Source organism: Erpetoichthys calabaricus, chromosome 13 (genome assembly GCF_900747795.2).
Source record: "Erpetoichthys calabaricus chromosome 13, fErpCal1.3, whole genome shotgun sequence".
Lineage (NCBI taxonomy): Eukaryota > Metazoa > Chordata > Cladistia > Polypteriformes > Polypteridae > Erpetoichthys > Erpetoichthys calabaricus.
In genome coordinates this window covers 66,383,920-66,403,160 of record NC_041406.2, presented here as the reverse complement: position 1 = coordinate 66,403,160, position 19,241 = coordinate 66,383,920, and the positions used below count along the sequence as shown (strand labels likewise).

The 19,241-nt window shown below is 38.0% G+C and overlaps 1 protein-coding gene across 7 annotated transcripts in view; it reads left to right on the top strand.

Annotated features, from left to right (window-relative positions):
• ankib1a (ankyrin repeat and IBR domain containing 1a) overlaps positions 1-19,241 on the top strand; it is a 393,960-nt gene that overhangs the window by 361,482 nt on the left and 13,237 nt on the right. For 4 of the 7 annotated variants that reach the window (XM_051936157.1, XM_051936160.1, XM_051936155.1 and 1 more), the window contains 3 exons: positions 1,912-1,963; positions 2,158-2,232; positions 15,485-15,596. In XM_051936157.1, the coding sequence (XP_051792117.1) occupies positions 1,912-1,963; positions 2,158-2,232; positions 15,485-15,596 (239 nt within the window). The remainder of the gene's footprint in view (positions 1-1,911; positions 1,964-2,157; positions 2,233-15,484; positions 15,597-19,241) is intronic. The other 3 variants (XM_051936159.1, XM_051936161.1, XM_051936158.1) reach the window with 1 other exon arrangement.

The following is a 19,241-nucleotide window of genomic DNA, read 5'->3' as shown; positions in this document are numbered from 1 at the left end:
AGCGTTAGCCTGGGTAAGTGAGCAGGCCAAGTGATAGACTGGTGCTCAATAAAGGGCCGTTTCTTTCCTTGTGCTTAGTGCTGCTGGCATCGGTTATGGCCCTCTTGAAATCAACTATGCAGAGTTGAGAATAGCAGACTAACTGTATGCCTCTGTACTGGAGGTCCTGACGTCAACATTCAGATTTTAACAGAAGTTACATTTAGCATCTGTAATGTTTTATACTTTTAAGGGCATTTAACAAGAAGCCTTATTTATGTAATCACTTACTTGCATATACAATGGATTCAGAAAGTATTCAGACCCCTTTACTTTCTGTACACTTTACTGTAAGGTAAATGTATGTTTAAATGGATGAATTTGCTATTTTTACCCACACTCAATAACTCGTAGTAGAAAGTGAAAACATGTTTTCAGAAAGGCTTGCTAATTTATTAAAAATCAAAAACTGAAATCTCTCATTCATATAAGTATTCATGCACTTTGCTGTGGCACTCAAACTGTGATCCGGTGCATCCTATTCGCTTTAACTGTCCATGAGATGTGTCTAGAACTTGATTGGTGTCCACCTGTGGTAAAGTGAATTGACTGGACATCATTTAGAAAGGTCCCATAATTCACACTGCATGCCAGGGCAAAAACCATCCACAAAGTCCAAGGAACATTCTGTAAAAGGGCCTTGGTCAGGGAGGTGACCAGGAACCGAATGGTCACTTTAACAAAGTGTCAGAAGTCTTTGGTTGAGGTGGAAAAACCTGTTGAAAGTATTAAGAAGTATGAAAGCATGAGGTGAAAGTTTCTCTGGTCTGATGACACGAAAATTTAACTCTTTGGGCAAGAATTCTGGGCATTACTTATCACCTGCCTAAAACCATTCGTACAGTGAAACAGCATTGTGAGCGACAGAGAGACTTGTCAGAAATGAGAGAAGGATGAATGCAGCCAGATATGAAGAGGTCCTTTACGAAAATCTGTGCATGCAACCTCAGACAGGGGCAACAGTTCATCTTTCAACATGACAGTGACTTGAAGCATTTATCTAAGACAATGCTGGAATGGCTGTGGGACATGTCTCTGACTGTTCTTGAATGGCCCAGACTTAAACCCCACAGAACATCTGTAGAGAGACCTGAAGACCGCAGTTAATCGATGCTTCCCATCCAATCTGGTGCAGCTTGAGAGGATCTTCCGAAAAGAATGGGATAAACTGGCCAAATTCAGGTGTGCAAAGATTGTAGAGACTTAAGAAGACAAAGCTGTGATTGCTGCCAAATGGGCTTCTACAAAGTACTGAATTGAAGGTCTGAATACTTGAATATGAATAAGAGATTTCCATGTTTGATTTTTAATAAATTTGCAAAACCTTTCCTAAAACTTTTTCACTTTGTCAATTTGGATTATTGAGTGTGGATTGATAAGCAATAATGCCAAATGCATCCATTTAAAATTGAATGTACAACACAATAAAGTTTGCAGAAAGTGAAGGGGTCGGAATACTTTCTGAATCCACAGTGGGTGAACTCTATTTAACTAATTATTCTAAGTCTAAAATAATAATAATAACAGTTTAGGTCAGAGGCTGCATAGGTTTGCCACAGCAGATACAATGAATACTTCATGGAAATTTTTATTTTTTAATGTATAAAAATAAGTATTCTTTTGATGTATTCCTCAATAGAAAAGCATGTCCAATCTATTAAATTTCCATTTTTCCAGCATAGGTTTTGACTAAAGTAAATAAGTGAAGGAGAGATTCTGTTTTGTAAGAAAGTAAAAGTTGAAGGGCTTGAGTTTATTTTTTTATAGGTTCTATATTTATTAAAACTGCTTAGGACAGTTTAGCTTTAGTCATAAATTTGATAAGCAATTTCTTTCATATTGAAAACACCATAATCTGTTTTATTCTTTCAGTTTTGCAGGCGGAACATGGGATTGGGAATATTTGGGATTTGCATCACCAGAGGTAAATGTCTGTTACCTGCTTTATTTTAGTCTTAACCTGCCTGACCTGTGTATACTAGCAGTCCATCTAGAATTGTGTGCTGTGCTGTGCTGTCAGTGTAAAAGATGGGAGCTTCTGTTTCACTTCTTTCATGTCTTAGTAGTTATGATAGTTTGGTCATAGGAATTTAAGTCTTATTCTGTTCTAATCTAAAGATCCTGAGGAATCAATCAATACTTGGAGGGAGTGCTCAAATGGAAAACTCTCAAAGTGCAGGAGTCCAGCAGCAGGTATTACTTGAGTGACCGTGAGCATTTTCACATTTGAAATAAGCAATGATGTCCTTTTTATGACTGGAATGCTTTTTTCTTTTACACACCCATACTTCTTCACCTCTTTCTTTTTCTAGTCCATTTTAATGCATTGCAGGATATACATTCTTAAAACATGCAGCTGTCTGTCAGCACTGAAACCCTAAAAACTCAGGATACTCCAAATACTGATCTTCTACTAGATTATTTTACTTAAAGATTTATTTTTAAGAAACGTAACATGCACACACTGAAAGATTATGATTAAGGCAACTGTCTTATAAAATCAAAAAGCATATGCTTAAAGCACAGGAAATGTAATGAAACAATATTAAATAGTATAACTGCCAAAATAAGGGTTGTTTATCTTGTTGTAAACTTTCAGTCTACTCTTTACGGAGCTCACATTAGTTTTCCACATTAACCAACTTCTGCATGTACTTTTTGCAGGTGTTTTTGTTCCCATTTCCAGTGGTCATGATTTCTTCCTATTGTCATTTGTCCAGTAATTCACACCCAATACATCATATCTTATTCTCTTTTTCAAATTTGCTTTAAACCCTTCTTTTTCCAGCACATTTTAGAACACCTGCCTCTTGACTTTCTTTCATTTGTGACTACCTCTCTCTTGCTGCGTTCTATTTACCTCGGAAGTCAGACATCGGAGCTGAGAATGACGTTGACTGCGTTCCAGTAAAACATTCAGAAAACAATATGGACACCTGTAGGAAAACCTTTGTAGTGCTTGCTCTTTCGGAATGCAGAAAACTGCTGAACAGCACATTACACAGGATTTTGCACTTCCAAACACTGTAGCAACATGTCCACAGATAGAAGTTGGACAATACTGTGTGTACGGCTGAATTAATGAGACCCAAATGTACAGAAGTGCTGATAAACAATATAAAACTACAGCTTGCACTGAAGTTCGTAGTGTACAGTAAGTCATAATCTGAAGCTGGACTGCACAGACCAGCCCCGAGTTTCCGAGTAGAAATTCCGACTTGTGGGTTGTTCCAGATGAAAATTCCAACTAGGGACCTAGAAATTCCGACTTCCCATTTCAAATGGAATGCAGTATAACATTTCAGTTTCCCTTTTCTTATTTCCTTGGACAGTCTTAACATACTGGCCCTAATTTCATGATCCGATCTCATTCTTAATTCATCCTGCATTTTAGACTTGACAAATTTCTCATTGCATTAACTTACACACATGCTGCAAAGTGCATGTCGTTGCATTTAATTTCCAGTCTTATCAGTCATATTCATAACATGCAAGATCTGACCTTCCCAATGGCTTCTAATTACAAATTTCATGCCTGTCTCAATACACACGTTAGCCAGATATCTTGACTTGTATGCATCACACAAAAGATCTCCCAGCCAGAGAATGACCAGCACAGAATCTCTTTAAATTCTGTTTCTGCAATTATAGCACAGTAATCCTATAAAAGAGCACAAAAAGAAAAAAAAACTTATTGAGAGGATACTATAGACATTGTGAAATACAGGGGCACTCTTGTATCTTGCATATTAGGCTAATTGGCCTGTTCACCGCGTGTGTGTTTCCACTACAGCAAGCTAATGACCTTTGAAGGCTGATTCCAGCTTTTTGATGAGGTAATGGAAGGAAGAGAGCAGAACTACTACAGAACGAAGGCCATACAGTAGCTTCATCTAATTTCATCGGGTTTCTGTCATTCACCTTCAGCCAGTCAGCTTTACACTTAAGACTCAAACATCATAAAGGAGGGATTTATACTTGGAGGCAGACAATTTCATATACAGTGGAACCTCGGTTTGCGAGCATAATTTGTTCTGGAAACGTGCTCGTAGTCCAAAGCACTCGTATATCAAAGTGAATTTCCCCATAAGAAATAATGGAAACTCAGATGATTTGTTCCACAACCCAAAACTATTCATATAAAAATGATTAATACAAAATATAAAGTAAAAATATATAAAACAAATTAACTTGCACTTTACCTTTGAAAAGAATCATGGCTGGTGTGAGTGAGTTTCTAAACTCTTGTGGGTTTCCACCCAACGGGACGACACGCGGAAGAGCATCCCAAAGCAATCGCAGTCTCCCAGCGGTGTAGCAGTTCGCCGTAAAAGCGAATCCGAAAAGATCGCGGACATGCTATAAGCGCATGCCGTCAATGGGTGATACAAGGAACAAGGAACATTATAAATGTGCAGGGCCCTGCCTGACTGCTTTGTCTGTGTATAAATAACTGCGCTGTTGCTGTTTCAAGCTGAATAAAGCTTGTGTTGCTAAAGTACTGAGACTCAGCTTCGTGTTTTAGGGTGCAAGACGGGGACTCGCACGTCACAGCACACACACGCGCGTGAGCACACATACACACATACACACACACACGAGCGTGTGCGAGCACACATACACACACACACACACATGAGCGCGCGCGTGCACACACACACATGCGTGTGCACACAGTCACAATGCTAATGCTGTAGTAAACACTATACGCTCATACGGATGTTGACTATATGAGTGAGGCACGCCGACTCAGATGGAGAATAGGAGACGATTGCCCACAATCCCGCAGTGAGAGAGAGAGAAGAACCATCAGCTCAGTTGTGATCACATGACGCTCAGCAGACAAACTACTCGTACTGCAAGACCTCGCTCGTTTATCAAGTGAAAATTTATTAAAAATTTTTGCTCGTCTTGCAAAACACTTGTAAACCAAGTTACTCGCAAACTGAGGTTCCACTGTACTTTAAAAATCTACGCAATGTGCTAAGAATGATGATGAAAAAGGATATAAAACAAACAACATGACTTAAGGGACTTACTATACAGTACTATTCATATGTTCAGGTTTGAATACATATACCAGTCTGTCTTTTATCCAGATTGACTTACAACCAGTCCGTCAGAACCAAACGTGGTCGCAAGTCGGTGTCTACCTCTACATTGTAATAGATACACTAGCCGACACATCACAGATGTCTTTCAGTTGAGCTCTCATCTCATTCAGGTTAGATAAGCCACAGCAGCCAGCCATAGTCTGCACAACAGTTAGTACCCATCATCAAACCATCTAGTCTTTCTGGTACAGAATTTCAATACCTCACTGAGAAGCTGGACATCAATTCCCCATACAGACTTATTCTGTGATCAATAAATTACATTTCTTTAATCATTTTGCACTGGCAGCTTGGTGCAGGAAAAACCCACCCCCAAGATACAGATAACAGGAGGTTAATGTTGGAAACTTCTTGCAGAACAGTGAGGGTGTTGAAAAACCTACCTAACAGACTTCTCTGATGTAACAGTACTTGAGTGCAACTTTATAAATTGGTTTAAAATTACTGGCCATTACCTGATGTGTGTTTTCAGGATGGGAAAAATAGCACAGTGTTTTTGGAATCTGTGCATGAAAGCTGTAAGAGTTTTTCCATTCTTCCTGGGTTGCAATCAATGGAGCGTTACTAAATTGGGTTTATTTTCATAGTTTCAAATTTGTTTGTTATTTACGATTACTTCCAATATAAACACAAGGCCTAGGGAATTCAGGAAGAAACAGAATTTAAAATCAGTGCATAGAAATCTTTGTAATCACAAGTTTCTAAACAGAAATGACCACTGGGCACTCTTTTTTACTACATAGTATTGTTGTATTTGAGACATTTTCCTTTGTGATTAAAAAGTCCACGTCTTTATGAGCTGCATTGGCCACCACTAATTCATTGCTACTGGATTATTAACCAGAAGCCTTACAAAAACATTTTAAATTGAATTCCCTAATGTCTGTGTTTTAGTACTTTTACATTTCTTTATTTACCTGCCACTTTCCATCCAGTGGAAGAATTGTTAGCATATTTGAGAAGGTGGAACTCTTGGAGGTGATGAGAATTTAACAGGTCAATCAGTAGTATAGAGTGATCCATTAACCTCCTTCGCATTAACCCTGAGTGCGACTCTGGCTTAAAATTGTATGTAAATACAACTAAACCTGAATTCAATTTGGGGTGACATGTAATGATCCGCTTTACAGTGATAAGCCTGAATAACTCTTGACACAGTATTCTGCTGACATCTAGTGGATGAAATAACATTGTGCTGCAAAAAATCTTTAATATTTCTATAAGTTCTGTCACTTTATGATAACTCTGTGGTAACTAATCAATATTCATGAGTGGGGCAGAGCCCTCAACCAAAAACACAATAGTAAATGAAAACCATAAAGTCAGTTTTAGAGCAAAATGAATTTGAACCATTGCTTGAATCAACTGATAGTGATAACAACATGAATTGGTCATCAGACTTGACATGGACAGTAAAACTGACATCTGTTCTGTAGATTCTGATCTGCCACATTTCAGTGCTGTTTGTGTTTGGTGTCAGCTTCATACTACTGCTGACAATCCTGCACCTCCTCGTTGTCTGTTTATGGAAAACCCTGGCCTAAAGATGCCTGATCATAATTATCTAAATTATTTACGAATTGTCGATGATAGTCTGGTGGAGAAAATAGTTGTTGAAATGAACCACTATGCTGAGAAGTGTTGGAAAAGTCACAGTAAACCATTTGCTTATCGTGGTTGCTGGTAGCATGTCAATGAAGATGACATGTGCATGTTTTTCAGTCTCCTAATACTGGAAGGCATACTGGGAAAACCTGTCCAGAGATGGTACTGGTCAAAAATGTTTTGTTGCAGACACCCATTTTTAGTAAAGATATAAGTGCATGTTGTTTTTTCACTCATTATAAAATACCTGCATTTCACTAATAACAATGAATATAATGAAGCCAAATCTTTACAAATTATGGGATTTGCATCAGGCAATCATTAAAAATATGCATAAAGTGTATGTTCCCGATTGTGACATAAGTATTAATGAAAGGCTAATGGCTTATAACGGAAGGCTGTCGTGGATACAGTATATCACATCCAAACAGGCACGGTTTGATATGAAGATCTAAATGCTGTGCGAAGCAAACTTTGGAACTCAATACCTTACACCGTTAGAGGGACGACAAGTACAGTCAATATGGTATGCTTCATCATCTGTGCTGTCACTGGTGGATCCCTTGCTTGACCAAGGTTACTGTATAAAAATGGACAGTCTCTATACCTCACCTGAACTGCTTGAGAGTTTAATTCAAATGAAAACTGATGCTTAAGGGAACTGTACGACCGAACTGCCATGATCTGTCTGGTGGCCATGGTGCAAGAGCTGTGTGGCCAAAAGTCAAAATGACTGCAACCAAGTGGAAGGACACCAAATTACTGTTCTGATTGTAGCAACTGTCACCATTTGTGGCAGGGAAAATGTGGAAATCATTATACTATGGTAGCCTACAATAACACAATGTGCGGCATCCATCATCTGGATTAGGCACTGACATTCTGCCCTCTCGTTCATGAGCAACAGAAAAAATACAGGAAAAGTACGCCAAGAAGCATACTTCTACTGTCCCAATTGCAACACTTTTTGTTGTTGAAAAAATCCAAAGCTTTTGGCTTGTTTTTCAGGGAGCAAACATAATGCTAAGGAGGTGCTAGCTTAGTCATGCACCGCACAGCCTAGATTATGCAGTGCCACAAACAGTTTAAGTGTAGTCCTTAGTTTGAGCATAACCAGGTTTTCATTGGTTCATCAACTGCAACATGTGACTATTATATTCTGTAAGTGCCTTGAACATGGGAAAGGCGCTATATAAATAAAATGTATTATTATTAATAGGTACTGGTGCAAAGGGCATCAAGCCATACTCACTTAGTTAGACATAATCTGCTACACTGTCGCATGAACCTCTGTATGGTCATTAGAATTCTTTTTTTTCTTATTAGAAAAATGAGCTACCATTTCAAACAAAAACAAAATCCCTCTGATATTTTAATGATTATTATGCAAATGTATATTCAAAAAGTATTTTCTTATTTTGAAACAAAAATTAAATGGATATAAAAACAAATGCGAAAGTAATTCAAAATATGCAGTGCCTTCAGAAAGAATTGAGACCCCTTCACTTTTCTCACATTTTGGTATGTTGCAGCTTATCCTAAAATAATTTTTAATAAATTTGCAAAAATTTCTAAAATCCTGTTTTCGCATTGTCATTCTGGGTTATTGAGTGTTGCATGATGTGGGAAAAAATGAATATAAATGATTTTAACACAAGACTGCAACATAATAAAATGTGATAAAAGTTAAGAGGGCCTAATTCCTTCTGAATCCACTGTAATTCTGGAAGTAAGAAAGGTGAGTTCTTCAAGATGAGTCTTATTGTCATGCATACACACTACCATGAGATTCCTACTTGCATGTCTCCCTCAGACTAGTATTACAGCATTTTCTTTCACCAGACAGTGAATACAACATAATACATTAAATACAACATCAAATAATAATAATAAAAAAAACCTATATAGTTGCATCTGTTCAATATCATTAAGACCAGAAAATAAGAATTGTCGAGGGAGAAAGTGACTGCACAGAATGCAGTGTGCTTTGTATTTCTGAGGCTGTATCGTCATATGCAATATGAACAGGAGGCTGTTGCGTGTCAGGATAGATTCCATGTTGCAACTATAGAAGTTTTTTTCTGGCATTAATTCCAGACACAAAATCAACAACCCTAAAAGAGTATTTATGACCAAGCAACTGGATGGGTAAGGGGCAGAGGCAGTGAATTAACACATAAGCAGACTGTGAAGACTGGGTACTTGTGTAAGTACCAAATAACAAAGGCATTTGTTAATCTTCTTTAGCTGTCAGAATTTAATAAAAGAATTTAAAAGAGAATTGTAATCTATTTGCAAGTCTGTGTTATAAATGTATTTGTCTGTAGTAACTTATCTCCCTATTAGTCTGTAGCTCTGTACAGTGGGTTTAGAATAGGACTCGCCAACCCTGAGGCTGCTACCACGATTTACTGTGTTACAACTGAAAAGCACAGCTCATTTTACATTGGATTTTTATATGGATAACAAAGCTTATTTTACATTTTGATGAGTAATTATTTTGCTTAAAAAAAGAAAAATAAATAAAAACTCAAAACTGAAATATATTTTCAGTTTCTATGCGTTGTAACATTAGGTTGCGGAATGTGGTAGCAATCAGTGGGGCAGTAAATACTTTTATCTGTCTGTCTCTGTGTTTGTCCGTCCTCATATACACAGCCAGTTCTTGCAGTCTCCAGCACACATACAGGATATCCTGCTAAATCTGAATAATTTTTGGATTGCTGTTTTATTTGCATTGACTGACGGGGTGGTGTAGTTGGCAGGAGCCCAAGCATTCTTCTTTGCCCCCCCCATGGCTTTTTTTCTTACAGATGTTTAGAAGGAACTAAGACTCAGGACAACAGCGCCATGTTTTTTGATCACAAACCCCTCTTCTGCAAAGCAGTGTTTACTTGGCAAAAGCAATATGGTCATTTCATACCTTTTCAAATAATTCAAAGAATTACTGCCTTGCAATCACCTCATTTCATTCAGAATCATTGGAAGAAAGCAATATGTAACTGATCAAGTTCTAAGCACAACTGATTATATTTGGAAATATTGAAAAAAAAAAAGCAAAACTTGTGTTATTTAAAACAATTTGAACCTTCACACATTTTCAGTTTTGTAGACCTTAAAAAGCAAAAAAAAAAAAGACACAACAGCATTGTGCTTAGGAGCGTGTATCATAATCTGTATGATTTGTACTTTCCTCTTGTTGCATGATGGCTATGGTACACTCCAATGCATGCAAATATCAGTGAATCTTTGTGTTTCATCTCATTAGCACTGAATGCCCACACATCATCAGTGTGTCAATGTCTATGGCTTCTGAAATGCACAGTAAAGCAATAACCTGACAGTCAGTATTTATTTGTATGTGTGACACTTTGAAAATATGTTAGATTTGTGCATTTTTAATCCAGGCCTAGAAAAGTTAATGAGGTTTACCACTTATCCCTATGACTAAAAGGATCATTTTGGAGAAAACTACAGGATTTCATTTTGAAATATTCACTGAAATGTTTTCTAGTATTCTGATCTGTCTATTTTCCTGATTTCTTTCAAATGTGTACTGTAAAGGTGTGTTAAGCAATCACGACATCTGATAACAGTGGTGTGTTTGGCAGAAGGCACTTGATTATTGAAAAATCAGTTCATTTACCTCAAGCATAATGTTAGCCCCTAAAAACAGGCAATAGAGGAATAACACTCAAACATTAGGGACTGGAACACAGAACATACCAGAAGCCTTTTATTACCTTCATCATCAGAGTCTCAGGTACAACAGGAACATGTGCAAATGTCTTGTCTGATGAGAATTTTCTTGACTTTCCATCTGTGTCCCAATTGCTTGTTATGGAAATAAAACATCTGATTGCTTGACAGCTTCCAAGAGACAATGCAGAGGTGTTAAACCATTGAAGTAAATAATAATTTACTCAAATATTATTTACATTTGTCCAATAAATGATAAAACAATGCCACATACAACATTTCTTCCAGTGCTTTCCCTCTCCAATCAGAAATTCTAACAATTTCAAGGCCTTCTAGGCTATCGTGTTATATTCTAGTTCTTTCCTGGATGTTTAATTTCGCAAGGCCTTGTGTGGCAGCTCATATTCCCAGGTAAAATATCTGTATGTGTGTATAATGCAGATTAAACCTATGTGTAAATATAACAAAATATTACATGTATCTGATTTATCATTTACCACCTTAAACATTTTGGCCTTGGGTTCTAGTGTTATCAATTTTTGTTTTGTGGTGACCCTTTATTAGCAATAAGTAAGTAAACTATCCAACATTTTCAATTAACATTAACAAAGAATAGTGAATACATATTCATCATTTATATACAGTGTACATAATAGATGAAATGCATACAGTACTCATCCACAAAAGACTTGACTCATGGGTGTGTAATACTGAATCAGATTTACAGTGATTGTCTTTTTAATGGGTGGCCTTGGCTTGTCTGATTTTCACAAGTTTGTCAAAATCAGGGGTATGAGAAAAGAGTGCAGAGAGGAGTATGTTTTTAGTTTTCAGGTTGTCTAGAATTTCGGAGCTCATATTTGTTATACAAGGCAACACGAGCTGTTCTGCTGGCTTGTTGTACAAATGCGATAGAATGTTTTTTGTAAAACCTCAAGATATTAATTTTTTTCCATTTAAAAAAGTTGAACAATGTACTTCTATAAATAGCATATTTTGTTTCCAGATGTTTTTATAGCTGATGGCTTCATGCTTTGATTTGGTGGTACCACACCACAGATACTGCACAATAGCCATTACTCACCACATTTCACAGTAAAAGTAAATCTGTACCTCAGAAAATGTGGATTGTACTGTATATTCTTTTTACATTCCTGTTTGGTTGAGGCTTTTGGGATGAATCTTGTGAGGCTGATATGGACCTGGAATACGTGATGCTACAAGACATTTGAGGAACTTGTCCATGTTCATTGGCTAATGAAGCATATGGTGCGGCGTATAACAGGTTGTTATCTGCTCGTAGCTGAACTTATATCAGTCATTTCAGTTCTCCAATGTACACGGCCAGAATGTCCCTTCGACAGGGTTCAGAACTGAAACTTTCGATCAGTAACCCCCTAAAATATTAAAGTGATAGCTTGATTTAATTTTTTTTATAAACTTAAGCTGACGACCTATCTGGAGTGTCCAGCAACCTTCAGATTGAGAAACAATAACTTATAGCACAAGTCACAGAGTTTGATTACAATCTGCACACCACTACTTGGGAGCACAATAAGTGCAGTAATTCCTAAACTGTTACTGCTGACTACTTTCCATTACTTGATACAGCAGATGTAAGCACAGGTGTTTAGAGATTTTGTGTAATCCAGTAAATTAGTGGTTTTGATTTCCAACTGGTGTAGAGGTTGCTCGGTTTCCCCAAGACTGAGAATGTTTCTTTAGGTGTCCTGATTAACCACTGCATTCTAAAAGTATGCCAGTTAGCTTAATTGGCAACTCTAAATTGGCCCTTGTGAGGTGGCACTGAGAGGTACTGAGGTCTCATCCCGCTCTAGTTTATGGTTTGTGCCAGCTGCTATCCGAGTAGGTTACAATTCTGTGGCCTTATAATGGAAAAAGTGTTTTCATTCAATAAATGGATTGTTTCTCAAGGTTTCTGTCTGCTGTGTACCTTGTTATACATTTGATTGATTCACACATTAAGTACATATTAGTAATTACACACTATTAATGATAATAAAAATGGATTACCGTATATACTCACGTATAAGTTGGGTCTTGAAACCTGAAAAAGCGATCATAAAATCAGACCCCGACTTGTACCCCCGTTTTTTGTTTTTTTTTAACATCTTCTTGCCTCCTCCAGTCTCGCACCAGTTTTTCAGACATACCGAATTTTGTTGCAGCAGTGCAGTTAACAATTTCTTTCGCTACTTCAATGACGTTTAATTTAAAACCAGCTTCATATTTTCTTCTTATCGAATGCTCCATGGTAGATAAGGGATGCTCTTACAATAAAGATGTATGAGGGTGTAAGATAAAAAAAAAACAAATCAGTGCAGACGTTGCTTCAGAATAGTTTGGGTATCACCGTGTGGTCACGTAGGCACAATACATAGAAAAAAAGGCAGTGTACTCCATGGTTACTCTCTCAGGTGGGCATTAGCATATCATAATCTCTTGGACCAATAGCTTGAGTTTTCAGCATTTGACTTAAATGACCGACATTATAAAATACCAGAAATTCTATGGTAAAATCAAGTCCCGACTTATCCGTGGGAGAACGTATCCGCGAGTATATACGGTAAACAGATTCAGCAAATGTAAGAAATGATGTTGGTAAACTGGCATTGGAAACACAGTGAAAACTATTTTTTAATTCTTATTTGAACTTAGAATAAAATTCTCATAAATAAATCATTTACAATCAAATCAAGCAAACACTGTAGAACATTAATGTACGATTTCTGCCACAAAAGTACTTCTCATGGTGTCTTGACAGCTGTCACTTGTTTATATGAATTAGCTGTGGCCGTTCAAGTGATCGCTCTGCGCCATAAATCCGAAATACAAATACTTGAGAACTGAGCAGAAGGGTTAGCTTTCCCTCTCCTTGCCCAGGAAACCGCAGTTGTATTTAAGATGGAAGTCAGGAAGTGCCTTTTCACACAAAGGGTCATGAAATTGTGAAACAAAGTACCAAATCGTAGCTGAAGCAGAAACTGTGACAACTTTTAAACAGTATCAGGATTATCTATTGGGATAACTTAACAGTTAGGTAACCAAATGAGCTTCATGGAGTGGATGGCCTCCTCTCATCTTTAAGATGTCCTTTTTATGTTGCTTGTTGGGAAGCATCCTTATTGTTGTCATGAAAGCCTTTTCCTTATTATGCAGAAGTCCCAAAATAGATACATATTTTTGTGAAGGTTTCCCATTTTCATTAAATTCTCTTTAGAGTTAAAAGATATATGTTTAAATATAAAAATGCATAAAAGTTAGTTATTGCAAGCCAAATTAACTCTTAGAGATGTCTTAACATGAATTTCAGGTATCCCAAAATGCAGTTCAGCTTTTCAGATATGTGGAACTCAGTTCAAGATATCTCAAAAAAGCTCCTTTACATTTCATGTTAATTGCAATACATTTTGAGATATCTCAGAAGCATTGCACATTGTCTCAATACATTTTCAGATACTCCGAATAGCTCCTTTTGCATTTGAAGATACCTCAAATACATTTTATAATCTCTAATTCTATATGCATTTTAAGATAATTGGAATTTCATTCAGAAAATCTCAAAATTAGTTTCTGTTAAATTTCCAATTCTTTCAATAGACCTTTTCCATAAAAATATACAGTGGAACCTTGAGATACGATCACCTCTGTATACGAGAAATTCAAAATACGAGGAAAGTATGAGCGAAAAATTCAGATCTAAATACGAGCATTGGCTCGCGTAACGAGCCACGAGCCAGGCTGTGGGTATAGCTCGCGGCTTAGCGAGGGGGCGTGGTAGCAGTTGCGAGCCGCGATCTGCGGTGTCTGCGTTTCTCACTTAAGTGCACAGGTGGGAAACTGCCCACATCCATGATTGTTCCTGTGGCTGATGGGCTGCAGCTGCCATGTCCTCCCCGCATATATAGAGAAGCGCGAGCCGGTTAAGGGGGAGAAAAAGAAAAGAGAGGGAGAGAGGGCAGGCAGGCAGGCGAGTGAGTGAGTGCAGGCTCGCGTGTAACTGAACATTGAGCTGAACAGGCGAGCCAAACAGCTGAAGCAGGACGGTGTAGAGAAGGTCAGCTGCATTAAGAGTGTCTCGCCTGTTGCAGAGCCCGCAGGTGAGACGCTAACAGAGAAGAAGCACCGGGGATTGTCATCTGTTTTTTAAAGACGGCATCCTTTTCACGTTTTAACCTCGTGTTAAAGGATTGTTATTCTTGTGTATTTTAAACCTCCACTTCACAACTGTTTTAAGGATTATTTATTTAAAGATTTATTGAATGCTCTACTGCACTTTGGACACCTGTTTTGATTCTTTTAATAATCAGTTATATTATTTACCAGTGTTATTTATTAAAGGTAGACTTCAGTATATATAATTTATCAGTGTTATTTGTTAGGAAAATTGATTTTTATGTTAATATATTTGGGGTGCAGAACGGATTAACTGGATTTCCATTATTTTCAATGGGGAAGTTTGTTCTAGATACGAGAAATTCGCTATACAAGCTCAGTTCTGGAACGAATTAAACTCGTATCTAGAGGTTCCACTGTATCATATAAAAGAAGCATCTGATTGAAAATCACTCGAGTGATGTAATGTGACAGGGCATTAACATGATTTTCCAGATAACTTTAAATAACTTCCCTTGCTATTCAAGAGATCTCAAATGCATTCCAAGATATCTTAAACTGGTAGGAAGTCCAGTTGAAAGTATGTGAGAAGTTGTTTCAAGATATTTCAAAATGCATTTGTGATATCTTGATATAAATGTATTGGCATATATTTATCATTTTAAGGTATCTTTAAATACATTCTGATTTAGCTCTCAGTGCTAATTTGGCTTGTCATGTAGAATATCTGATGAGTAAATGCATACCTTCTTCCTAAACTTGATCTTGTGGGCTGTTCAGCCAGCAGTGGTCACAGAGTGCTGTTTAAGGATCAGAAGGTATCAAGTGTCACAGAGGTGCTTCTATACTATGTTGAAACTGAATCTGCCATATTTCTTTGTTTTGTTCAGGAATATGCAGAGTTTCAATACAGAAGGAGGCACCGGCAACGCAGACGTGGAGATATGCACAGCCTCCGCAGCAATACCCCAGACCCAGATGACCCAAGTGAGAGCACTTTAGGTAAGTTGCCGTTCCTGCTGTTACTGGCTCTGGAATTGTATGAGTAATTTCTCCAAATTTGGTGCCTATATTTGATATTTCTTTTAACGGTACAACTTTTTCATGTTTGACTCCTTACGAATTAATTTTTTGTGAAGCCCCTGCAACACAAGAATGAAAAAAGTAATTAATAAATGTAAAAGGAAGCTTTATAAAACACTTTCATACTGCCCTCTGTGAATGACATTACACCATGGTGGTCAAAAGTTTTGTATCCTACAGAACTGATTTTGAAATATTCTGAAATATGTGAAATACTAATACAGTGCATCCGGAAAGTATTCACAGTGCTTCACTTTTTCCACATTTTGTTATGTTACAGCCTTATTCCAAAATGGATTCAATTCATTTTTTTCCTCAGAATTCTACACACAACACCCCATAATGACAAAGTGAAAAAAGTTTACTTGAGATTTTTGCAAATTTATTAAAAATAAAAAAATTGAGAAAGCACATGTACATAAGTATTCACAGCCTTTGCTGTGAAGCTCGAAATTGAGCTCAGGTGCATCCTGTTTCCCCTGATCATCCTTGAGATGTTTCTGCAGCTTAATTGGAGTCCACCTGTGGTAAATTCAGTTGGACATGATTTGGAAAGGCACACACCTGTCTATATAAGGTCCCACAGTTGACAGTTCATGTCAGAGCACAAACCAAGCATGAAGTCAAAGGAATTGTCTGTAGACCTCCGAGACAGGATTGTCTCGAGGCACAAATCTGGGGAAGGTTACAGAAAAATTTCTGCTGCTTTGAAGGTCCCAATGAGCACAGTGGCCTCCATCATCCGTAAGTGGAAGAAGTTCGAAACCACCAGGACTCTTCCTAGAGCTGGCCGGCCATCTAAACTGAGCGATCGGGGGAGAAGGGCCTTAGTCAAGGAGGTGACCAAGAACCTGATGGTCACTCTGTCAGAGCTCCAGATGTCCTCTGTGGAGAGAGGAGAACCTTCCAGAAGGACAACCATCTCTGCAGAAATCCACCAATCAGGCCTGTATGGTAGAGTGGCCAGATGGAAGTCACACCTTAGTAAAAGGCACATGGCAGCCCGCCTGGAGTTTACCAAAAGGCACCTGAAGGACTCTCAAGACCATGAGAAAAAAAATTCTCTGGTCTGATGAGACAAAGATTGAACTCTTTGGTGTGAATGCCAGGCGTCACGTTTGGAGGAAACCTGGCACCATCCCTACAGTGAAGCATGGTGGTGGCAGCATCATTCTGTGGGGATGTTTTTCAGCAGCAGGAACTGGGAGACTAGTCAGGATAAAGGGAAAGATGACTGCAGCAATGTACAGAGACATCCGACATCTTGACCTCAGACTGGGGCGATGGTTCATCTTTCAGCAGGACAACAACCCTAAGCACACAGCCAAGATATCAAAGGAGTGGCTTCAGGACAACTCTGTGAATGTCCTTGAGTGGCACAGCCAGAGCCCAGACTTGAATCCGATTGAACATCTCTGGAGAGATCTTAAAATGGCTGTGCACCGACGCTTCCCATCCAACCTGATGGAGCTTGAGAGGTGCTGCAAAGAGGAATGGGCGAAACTGGCCAAGGATAGGTGTGCCAAGCTTGTGGCATCATATTCAAAAAGACTTGAGGCTGTAATTGCTGCCAAAGGTGCATCGACAAAGTATTGAGCAAAGGCTGTGAATACTTATGTACATGTGATTTCTTAGTTTTTTTATTTTTAATAAATTTGCAAAAACCTCAAGTAAACTTTTTTCACGTTGTCATTATGGGGTGTTGTGTGTAGAATTCTGAGGAAAAAAATGAATTTAATCCATTTTGGAATAAGGCTGTAACATAACAAAATGTGGAAAAAGTGATGCGCTGTGAATACTTTCTGGATGCACTGTATCTGGCATTTGTTTTTATAGTGCATATTTCTTGTTACAGAGCCAACGAAATGCAAATAGAATAAACCATGAAGTCAAGTATTGTGCTTTCATTTCAATTACTACTGAAATAAATCGGTATACTTTTGGAGGTTCATTTTTGCTTAGTTAATATGTGCCAGGACCAGTACCACTCACATACCACAGTTGAGTTGGGCTACAGAATTCTGTCATTCAAGTCTCTGGTACTGTAGATGATTCAGGGACTTGCCTGCATTAGACATCAACAACAGTAGAAAGTATTGGCACCGTGGACTCAATTGTAATGAATAATCGAAGAGTGACAATATGTATGATAGTATAATGCTATAGGCCAGGGGTATTCAAGTAGTCTTGACCTGGTGCCATGTTCTCGCTTAACAAACACTCGTTTGGCTAGGCCAGGGACCACCCATCCCACTCGCAGAAAGAGCTCATACACTTTTAACAAGCACACTTCTGCATTCACTCTTCAACACTTGGATTCAGTCGCCTATTCATTCACATCACGTCTCTGTGCAGTATAAGGAACTATTAAGCACTTGTTGCACGAATGAACTTTGGTGGTGTTCTCATTCCAAATGAAGAATTTCAATTCATATTTGTTCTCATGAATACCCACAGTGGTTGTACCCAATCACAGAACATGTATTGATTAGCTGATGTAACATTCACATTTCTGACGGTGTGGATGGTGATATTTTGGTTGAAAAGGTGATGTTGCAACTACTCAATTACTTTTAACTTTAGTCCCAATAAACAGTGCAGTAACAACCAATATTCAATATTAAACCCTGGTATTATAAAATTAGCCAGACTTTTAATGGAATTAGTTATTATTGTGTTATGCTATTAATAACCTCAACTTAACAAAACAGAATATGATTGCATTTTTGACTTCCTCCAGCATTCTACTTCCTTAACAGATTCAAGTTGTTAGTGAAAGAAGGCCTGACACACAGTCACAAACAAAGTTAATTGCCTTTGAAAAGACTTTTCTGACAGGGACCTCGACTAACCCACATTGTCCAATTCCGTACTGATGAAGTACTTAAACCTCCTCTTGGGATTCCCTGTCTTTGTTAACTGTCTATATTGTGCCATCCATCTTCTCATTCTTTTCCAGTCCAACCCACCCTTCAGTTCAGTGCTGCTCCAGCTTGCAAAGCTCCATCCCCTGCAGATTCTCACCTGCATGGTTCCTCACAGGTCTGAGTCATTATAGTATTTATGAATGTTAATTTGAAGTAAACATGCTATGCATGGAATATTTTCAACTGTCATGAAATGAAACCTAATTCACTTACTAAATGAACAATATAGACTCAAAATGGGAATAAGGTAAACCAGTAAGCACTGATACACAAATGCTGTAAAAAGTATACCAGAAGACTGTTTCAAAACTGTTTTTTTTTCCTTTCTGCAGCTTTGAAATGCAGAACAGCACCAATGTGTGAATCGAATGACTGAACACTTAATGATGCACTGAATTCCTAAAGGTGTAAATTAAATAAATAAAAGTGTTCAAAAACCCTGTCATCTAAAACTGAGGGTGTGGTACAGTTCAGTTGAGGAAATGATGCCCCCCTTTTTGTGCCCCCACGGTGCCAGGCTTAGCTTAGGGCCAATGAAAACCTTTGATGACCCCGGCTATAGGCAGTGGTTATAAGTCAGTGAAATGCATTTTACATGAACAATAAAAGTGAGCAAGATCTGTACTTGTACAGGTTG